The sequence below is a fragment of the Lynx canadensis genome, chromosome D1 (genome assembly GCF_007474595.2).
Source record: "Lynx canadensis isolate LIC74 chromosome D1, mLynCan4.pri.v2, whole genome shotgun sequence".
Taxonomy (NCBI): domain Eukaryota; kingdom Metazoa; phylum Chordata; class Mammalia; order Carnivora; family Felidae; genus Lynx; species Lynx canadensis.
The window spans coordinates 62,564,133-62,574,538 of record NC_044312.2 but is presented as its reverse complement, the minus strand read 5'-3'; the positions used below and the strand labels follow the sequence as shown (position 1 = coordinate 62,574,538).

The window sequence follows — 10,406 nt, the reverse complement described above, 5'->3', positions numbered from 1 at the left end:
ACAATATGCTAACTAATTTGGATATAAATTTTTAAAAACTAAATATAAATTTTTAAAAAATTAATTACTTAATTAAAAAAAAAGAATTTCTAGTCAGATGATCAGTGAAAACCTTTCACTATACAAAGAAAGTTCATGAAGACTAGGAAAAGTGGTTGCTTTTTCAAATGCGCAAATCACAACAACAACAACAACAACAACAACAAAAACAAAGCACAAGAACAAAATAAATCTTCAAAATCTGACCCTAAAGAAATGGAGATCTATGAATTACTGACAAAGTATTCAAATTAATCATTGAAAATAAGCTCAATGCACTACAAAAGAAGACAAACACAACCAAACAAAATCAGGAAAAATGTGAAAATACAATAATATCAACAAAAAGAAACTATAAAAAAGAACCACAAAATATTGTGGAGTTGAAGAATACAATAATACAATTTAAAAACTCTATTACAAAGCATAAACATCAGTTTTGATCAATCAGAGAAAAGAAAGTGATCCCGAAGACAGGTCATTTGCTGTTATTAAGCCAGAAAAAAACAAAAAACAAAAAGCAATAGGAAAAAAAGTAAGGAAAACCTCAGATATTTAGAGGGAATAAGCAAGATAATCAGGGAGTCCTAGCAGGAGAAGAGGGAGAAAAAGGGACAGTGAGTTTGTTTGAAGAAATAATGGCCAAAATTTCCCAAATCTGAGGAAGAAAAAAAAAAACCTCTAACTTCAAGAAGCTTAAAGGACTCCAACTAAGATAAACCCAAAAGGATCCAAAGACACATTACAAACAAATTTCCAGAAACCAAGACAAAGAGAAAATCTTAAAAGTGGCAAGAGAATCCATCATGTTCAAGTGAGCTTCCATAAAATTATCAGTTGATTTTCAGCAGAAATGTTAATAGATCATAAAGGAGTCAGATGATATATCCAAAGTGCTGAAAGGAAAAAAAAAACTGCTGTCCAAGAATACTACCTGGCAAAGCTCTTTCAAAAATGAAATAGTAATAAAGACCTTCACAGATAAATGAAAGCTAAAGAAGTTCATCAATACTAGATCTATCTTGCTAAGAATTGCTACAGGAACCCGAAGTTAAAAGGACACTAGACAGCAACATGAAATTATATGAAAATATAAAGCTCTTTGGTAAAGCATAGATAAATACAGAATCCTGTAATACTGTAGTAGCAGCACATAAATTACTTTTAATTCCAGTGTAGAATTTAAAAGATAAAAGCACAAAAAATAACTATGAGACTGTGCTAATGGTACAAAATATAAAATAATGTAATCTGTGACATCATTAACAGAAATTGGGGGTAGGAAAGATGTATAAGAGTAACATTTGAATAGATTATTATAACAATATGTAATTTTATGCAGTCCCCACAATAGCCTCAAAGAAAATATCTATATAAGGTGCGCAACAGAAATAGGAAAGAAATCAAAACATGCCACAACAAGGAAATTAATGAGACACAAAGAAAGGAAATAAGAGAGGAAAATAACTAATTAAGGGACAAACAGAAAATAATTAACAAAATAAAAATACTAAGTCCTTTCTACCATTAATACTTTAAATGTAAATGGATTAAATAAACATAATGACAAGACATGGAGTAATTGAATAGATTAAAAATGCAAGATCCAACTATATGCTGTATACAGAAGACTTTAGATATAAAGATATAAACAGGTTGAAGGGAAAAGGATGGGGAAAGATACTTTTGCAAATGGTAACCAAAAGAGAGCAATGAAGTCCATACTTGTATCTGACAAAATAAACTTTAAGTAAAACTGTCATAAGAGACAAAGAAAGATGTTAGATGATGATAACAGCGTCAAATAATCAGAAGGATCTAACATTTCTGCCATTTTGTAGGTCCTGAAAGTATTTTTAGAAGTCCATTTTTATTTATGTATAACGTTTTTACAGTGTATCTCTTTGCATAGATTCTTTAATGGTTATTCCACATTTTATATTTATATACATAGCATCTCAGCCTCCTGATGTCCTCATTTGACCGGTTCAAATGAAGTATAAAAACTTTACCTCCCTTTAAATTCTTTTGCCCCCCTGAAAAAAACTGTTAGAGAGGGAGGGAGCCAAACCATAAGAGACTCTTAAAAACTGAGAATAAACTGAGAGTTGATGGGGGGTATGAGGGAGGGGAAAGTGGGTGATGGGCACCTGTTGGGATGAGCACTGGGTGTTGTATGGAAACCAATTTGACAATAAATTTCATATTAAATAAATAAATAAATAAATAATAAATTCATTTGCCCAATATCATTTGTAATTACCATAAACATTTCTTTAACATAAATTTAGAACCATATCAACAAGGTTATAATTTCCCTCCAATACTCTAACATAATTTAGAAATTGAAGATGAGAATAAAAGATTACTGTATTTATCTTTTTTCCCCCTTACTATGTGTTTTCTTCTTTCCAGATCCCGAGGTTTCTTCTTTTATGTAATTACTAGACATTGGCCATTTAGGAGTTTTCTATAGGAGACATAGTCAGATGACTAACTTATTTCTGAATTGCAGTCCAGAGGTTGAAATCTCATCAGACTAATGACATCATAGTATATTTACTAGTTTCTCCATCAGGAGGACAATACCAAGAAAATAGAGAAATTTTGGTAATGATGAGAAAAACATATCACATATTTTCCAGAGGAAAGTAACAAATGTCCTTCAAACTAGAAATTCCAATCACTATTTGAAAACAAGACAAAATGGCACCTGTCAGCAGAATATCTCTATGATTTATTCATTTCTTTTGATAATTTACTCAGCTTCCCATTGTTTTTTGCTCACGGGAACTTGGGTTAATGATGAGACTACTTCTTCACTGGGGTGAGAAGGTGCAAAATTCAGAGCGTGCAGGGCCACATCAGTGACTTTGGGATTCTGAAAACATTTACTGTCCTTCTCAGGTCCTATCTTGGTCAAGAACAAAATAGTATTCTTAAAAAGGCATCTTTAGACCATGACTAAACAGCCAACAGAGTATTGTTTTCCTTCCCCTTAACCTCTTCTGTGAAAAATATCCCCTCTATGTGCTGTAGGATTTGATTTTCTTTGAACCTGAAAAGATCCTTATGACACAGTCTCGTATCTGCTTGGTTTTCACTCCATAGACAATAGGGTTCATAGTGGGAGGCAGGAGCAGATAAATATTGGCCACAATGATGTGGCAAGATGGAGGAATTGTGTGGCTCCCAAAACGATTAAAAAAGAAGCAGAAGAAGGCTGGACTGTAGGAGAAAACGATGGCACAGATGTGGGCAGTGCAGGTGCTGAAGGCCTTCTGCCGAGCATCTGCTGAGGAGAGGCTCACCACTGCCCGGAGGATCATGGTGTAGGAGACTGTGATGCACAGGATGTCAAAGCCCCCAATCAGGAAGGCAGCCACCAGACCATATATAACATTGGCCTTGATATTTCCACAGGATAACTTTGCTACCGATAGCTGGTCACAATAGGTATGGTGTATGATATTACCCTTGCAATAGGGTAGTCTCTTGGTGAGGAAAATCAAGGGAATGATGAGGAACACCGCTCTCAGGAAAGTAGCAAGCCCAACCTTTGCAATGACAGGATTGGTGAGGATAGTTGAATAGCGCAGAGGGTAACAGATGGCCACGTAGCGATCCAGGGCCATAAGCATGAGCACCCCAGACTCCATCCCTGTGAAGGTATGGATGAAGAACATCTGGACTAGGCATTCTTCAAATCTAATTTCCTTGAGATGACACCAGAAGATGCTGAGAGCTTTAGGGATTGTACTAGAGCACATGACAAGGTCAGTAAGGGAAAGCATTGCTAAAAAATAATACATGGATCTATGCAGGGAGTCCTCATAGTAGATGAGGTAGAGGAGCCCACAATTCCCTACCATTGCCACAACATACATGGAGCAGAATGGGAAGGAAATCCACATGTGCATGTCCTCCAGTCCTGGGATCCCATTAAGAATGAATGAGGCTGGGGTCACATCTGTTTGGTTCAGAATTATCATAATTAGGCTGGTATGATCATTAAGATGCTTGTAAGGTTGTAATTTGATTTTTGTTTTGTTTTGTTTTTTGACCCTCCAAGATTTGGAAAAAATAGAAAAAAAAATCTTAGTTGTGCTCTCTGTCTCTTCTCTCTGTTAAATATTGTATTTTAAAAATAAAACAAACATTTGGGATGTCAGGAACTGTTTATTTAAACATTGTCTAAACTCATTTAAGCCATTGTTAATTCATTAATTTATCAGTTCATTGAAAATACATACTTAACACCCACTATGCATCAGGTTTTATCACAGATATTGCATCTACATTACTTTAAAACAAAAGGATATAGATACAATCCCTCTAAACTTATAATCAAGTGTAATTGTGTTACACCCATGATCTATGTCATTATGATCTTTCTGATTGATATCTGATATAATATCTCATTTGAATGTTAATTACTATACCCTCTCCAGTTTAGGTATTTTCTTAAAGTAGAACTCATTGAATACCTTACCAGTAACACAATGGATATGATTAAGGTGCATTGTTATTCTTTCTTTTATATTTTATTGTTTTATGTTTAACAATAATTTATATTTATGCCTACTATGTACCAGGTAAAGTTCTAAGAAGTTTATAAATATATTAACTCATTTTATCCTCATTAAAAGCCTAGAATGCATTTTTATTAATCTGCACGTTATTATTAAGTAAATGGTGGGTCTTTGTGGATGAGGTTTCTAAGGTCTGAATTTCAAAGACATTCTCAATCTCCTAGCTTAAGGTATAGATAGTAAGAGGACCACTGATACCTTTTTATATGAACTATTCTTTTGCTTTTCTTCATTTATTTGTTTTTTGGTTCTGAAATATTTAAGAACATTTTTAAACTTCTATGCTTTCAAATTCAGTGGTAGAAGTTATGATGATAGAGATGTCCGTGTGCATGTCTTTTATTGTGCAGGCACTTATTGGGCTTTTTGTGTCTGGAAATCTGCAACCTTTGGTTTTGGAAATTTTCTTGCATTAATTTTTGATATTATCTTCACAACCACATCTTTGTTATTTTACTACTGTTACTTTTAGTTAGATCTTCTGGGCTTATTCTCTTTTCTTTTTTCTCTCTTAAAACGTTTATATTGGGGCACCTGGGTGGCTCAGTAGGTTAAACATCCAACTTCAGGTCAGGTCATGATTTCACAGATTGTGGATTTGAGCCCCACATCTGGCTCTATCCTGACAGCACAGAGCCTAGAGCCTGCTGCAGATTCTGTGTCTCCCTCTCTCTCTCTGTCCCTCCCTCAGTCCTGTTCTGTCTCTCTCCTTCAAAAATTAAAAAAAAAATTAATGTTTATATTGGATATATTTTTATAATCCATTTTCTACAAAAATTCCTGAACTCTATATCCCAAATATCTTGGCATTGTTTGTTGTTGCCTAATATTACAAATTTCCAATATCACATTTTCTTCTGAATCTTGCGTGTCTGGTGGTAATAAATATATATTTGAAGGTATACACATTACATATAATTTCCATATCATTTAAGTTTCAATTATTTATTTTTATGTAGCTTTTTTACATTGGAGTAGTTTCTCACATATCTGGTAAATTTTGAATATTAAATCATACTGAAGAAAGAGGCTATAGAGGGGAGCACAGGTGACTGGCTCAGTTGGCTGAGTGTGGACCTGTTGATTTCAGCTCAGGTCATGATTGCACAACTCATGAGATCAAGCCCTGCATCAGGCTCTGCACTGACAGCACAGAGCCTGCTTGGGATTTTCTTTCTCTGTCTCTCTTTGTCCTTCTCTGCCTCAAAATAAATAAATAAACATTAAAAAAAGAAGGAATGAGAATGAAGTTAACTTTGAGGCATATCAGAAGAGCTGCTAAGAGGAATGGACAAATGCTTTTAAACATGAAGTGTGGTTAGGTTTATGACAGGCCAGATGGGCAGAGCAGTGTTCTCTCTTGTGCTTATAATTTCCTACTCAAATCATACTGATATTTTTAGCTTCATGATTTTGCAATCTTCTCTCCTTTTTGTGTTCTCCCATAACAGCCTCTAGTATAACACATTCCAGGAAGATTCAGCTCTCTCTTGGACAGTTTAGAAAGCCAACTTCTAAAGCCTCTTAATACAGTGTAATTAGCAAAGTACCAGGCTTACAGTAAGGAATGGATATGTTGATGGAATCAATGTCTTTCACTATTTCAATATCATGGTTTTATAAAAATCTTATTCTATTCTTGAATCATCCACAATTTAACAAAACCTTCACATTAAGACAGATTGTATTTTACACCTGCAGTCTATAGCAAGATGCTTAGTACATATTAAATGTCAGTAATTTTGGAATAAATGAGCAGATTAATGAATTAATGAATCATAGTCTGTACTTGATTTTAGGCATTATTAAATTAAATGCTGTAATATAAATATTATTACTTGGAAAACAGAAAGGAACTACCAGAGGAAAAAAGCTCATAAATCACCAGAAACCATTAAGTTTAAATGAAATAGAGAAAACAAAGGAAATCCCAAGGAAGCAGGAAAAAATAATGTCCTAAGTAAAATAAATATATTGGTTTGAAAAACAAAGATCAACTATTTGAACTACGCTACGAATTAGTCCTAATTCAGAGTGATTTTTAAAAACAATATTGTATAGTTTTGAAGAAGAGGTATATTGGAAAGTAGACCACACACAAAGTATGCACAAAGTTTTTGCTTTTTTGCTTGTTTGTTTTGTAAACATGAAACATACCAAGAAACAAAGTATACCAAAAATTTTTGGATAAAATATTACTTTGAGATAATGCAGAAACAAAAACAAGAAAATATTGAGTCAATATCACTTTCAAGTAAAATAAAAGGCTTGACACGGGGAAATTAAAGCTGGTACACCAAAGTGTGTCACCCACCTCTAGCTTTGGCAAAGTGTTTCCACAACCAAACATTGTACAGTACTGAAATAATTCTCTGGTTCACTCTGTTAGTACACAGAAGTTTTAAATTGAGACACTGAAAAATAAATAAGTGAAAAATAAAATGAGACACTTTAATTATATCACAGCTTATTAGCTCATCCTCCACTTCTCATTTCAGTGTCATTCTTTTGGCCTTCAAGCGGGCTAACAAAAGCCTTACAATTTGCATTTTGGAAAAAGGAAAACTGTGGGTTCACAATGTAAGTGTTGTGTTTCCACGAGTAACAAACTGCTATCAAGTTTCATTCTATCAGGCTTGTAAATGTGTACTTTACGCTTGAATAAAAAATATTTTTATGATTATTTTCACAGCTATCATTAAAGGATATTTTTTTAAAGTATAAAATTCTTATGTATGTATGTAAGTGCATATATGTTTATCCATATATGCGCATGTTTACCATTAAAATAGATATTGAAATTTATTTTTTATAAATACGTGGCTAGGGTGTAATAAATTGTCATAAGTTGTTGAAAAAATAATATCACTACTCATTCCTCCTTAATACATTCAAATGTCAACTCTTAACTCTATGCAACAGAAGGAGATGCATTTAGGAAAAGTATCGGTACATGTAATTTAAAAATAGGCAATATATTTTGGAGATTACTTTTGCTGTGTTCTAGAGACTATCTTTCCTAAATATGAAGTAAATATCCTGCTTATATCTTGTGCTTTCTTTCTATAGATGTATCTTTAATTACTAAAAGTGACTTTCATGTTACACAATAATTTTAGGTCCCATGTTTAATATATTTGCAAAACTGTCAGAGATCCACACTTATACACAGGTAGTATACTATTAACCACAAAATAAGTGAGGAAATGTCCAAAACAGGTTTAAAATGATTTCGATATATCATAATCCAATTTTTCTAGCAAGGAAAATTAACTATGTCGTGGGTGTGGACAGGTATATTGGAAGAGGAACACAAGCACATATATGTTATTTTTAAAGTACAACTTTGATATCAACTTTTGTCTATTACCATTCCCAAACCCCATACACAATAAATTTGCTCTCTCGTTATGATAGTGGGTCCCTCTCAGCAAGTGTTGTTATCTAAAATGGATGAAATTCAGTCTCAACTAAGTGTCGCTAGATAATTAACAAGAAAAATTAGATTCTCTTTCTGAGAACAAGGGGAGGGCAGGTAAGAAGCAAGAGTGTTCTCACCATGACTGAGAACTCTTCTCTAGATGTCCCCCATTTCTTCTTGCCATAAGCATGATTCATACCTGACTTCCACTACAACAGAAACAATGATTTCTATTTGATTATGGAAATGGCCTAGATATTCATAATCATGATGCAAAGTTATGCTGAATTGCAATCTGAGCATTGGGTAAACATTTTATAACCTCCCAGCCTCCCACAACACTCTTGCCTGCAAACATGATGAATGGACTCAAATCTGTATTTCTGAGAATATCATAAACAATTCATATGCATTCAAAACCTCTACTTTATCTTTCTGCCTAAAAAACAATAATAAATCCTCTAGTCCCACTTTTATGTTCCTTTAATACCTTAGGTTCTAAAGAACAGTGAGCTGAATGCAATCTGGTCCAGGTGTTCAGGATCGTAGTCAAAAAACATATGATATATATACATGCACAGCATTCAATTTCTGAATCCCATGGTATCTGTACTAGTGAAATGGGTATTTAAGAAAAATGTCCTATCTATCCTAAAGGGATACTTCAAAACATTAGAGACACAGGTGTTTGTGTGGCAATCAAGCTAACCTTTATGAGAGGAGGAAAAGAATGGATGGTTTCCATTCTTACTGTATATGATGATACTGAATAAGTGAATTTTTCATGTGCATGTATGTTTGTGCATACCCATGTATTTAATGGAGAGGAATTAAAATGAGCACAAGTTTTAATAAAAGTGAGTTATTTTAATACTACTGCAGTGGTCTTTCTTTTTGTATGAGGTCTTGTAGGATACATGGTAAAAGCACTTAGCACAGAATGTTTGTCACTCACATATCCATCCGTTTATTTCATTCACTTATTCGTTAATGTCTCTAATTAAATGACATCATTGAGTACTTAGACATCCCCAAGTCAGAGTAGTAGGTCTTAAAGAGGGGTCAAACAACATGAACCTTGGAAATTTTATGTTAGATCAAAGATTTCAGAGACAGATAGCCACATATTGTGTTATTCCCTTTACATGAAATATTAAGAATAGGCAAATCCATAGAATAGAAAGTAAATTTTTGGATACCAGCAGTATGGGGAAGTAGGTGGCTGCTTAAAATGTATAGGCTTTTTTGGGGAGATGACTAAAATATTCTGGAATTAGTGGTGATGGTTGCACAACACTAGGAATGTATTAAAAGCCACTGAATTGTACCTTTAACATAATTAAAATGGTAAATTTTGCATTATGTGACTTTTACCACAATTTTTTAAAAAGTCACAAAGCTTTCTTAGATTCTTCTACTTTTTAGGCTTAATTTATTATTATTTATTTTGGGGCACAGTGTAGTTTTAAAGAGTTTAGCATAAATCTATTCCCACAGGCTTCTACACATAAGTTTACAAACATTTATATCTTAATGAATGATGATGTTACTTGAAAGACACATTATACCCAATGTAGGTTCAGTGAGTTAAAAACAGGCTATTCCCATATGCTTCAACACATAAGTTTATATACACTTAGACCTTAATGAAAAAAGATGCTGGTTGAAAGATGGTTTATACACAGTATAGTTTAATGAGTTAAGCATATAGCTATTCCCATATACTTCTACACATATGTGTGCAAATGCTTTATTTTTTATTTCCTTTTAATTTTTTAATTTGAATACAGTTGACACACAATGTTACATTAGTCTCAGGTGTACAACATAGTGATTCAACATCTCTATACATTATGCTATGCTCACCACAGATGTAGTTACCCTCTGTCACCATACATCAATTACAATATCATTGACTGTATTCCCTATGTTGTACCATTTACTCCCTATGTTGTCCCATGACTTACTCATTCCATAACTAGAAGCCTGTATCTCCCACTCTCCTTTACCCATTTGGTCCATCCTCCCACCTTCCTACCTTCTGGCAACTACCAATTTCTTTTCTGTATTTACAGGTCTGATTCTGCTTTTTGTTTGTTTATTCATTTGTTTTGTTTTGTTTTGTGTTAAGATTCCACACACGAGTGAAATCATATGTATTTGCCTTTCTCATTCTGATTTATTTTACTTACCATAATACTGCCTAGATCCATCCATATGTCTCAAACGGCAAGACTTCATCCTTGTTTTGGCTGCGTATCTTATTGTGTATATATACCACATCTTTATCTATTCACCTGTCAATGGGCACTGAGATTGCTTCCATATTTTGGCTATTGTAAATAATGCTGCAA

The 10,406-nt window shown here is 33.6% G+C and overlaps 1 protein-coding gene across 1 annotated transcript; it reads right to left on the bottom strand.

Annotated features, from left to right (window-relative positions):
- Positions 1-3,065: 3,065 nt before the first annotated feature.
- LOC115526301 (olfactory receptor 52N4-like) lies at positions 3,066-4,031 on the bottom strand. Its single transcript, XM_030333748.1, has one exon. It carries the CDS (start codon positions 4,029-4,031, stop codon positions 3,066-3,068), a length of 966 nt encoding a protein of 321 aa, XP_030189608.1.
- Between the last annotated feature and the right edge of the window lie 6,375 nt (positions 4,032-10,406).

What these genes read in the sequence shown, in the direction of transcription:
- LOC115526301 (XM_030333748.1), bottom strand. Translation starts at nt 4,031, where the DNA reads ATGATAATTCTGAACCAAACAGATGTGACCCCAGCCTCATTCATTCTT.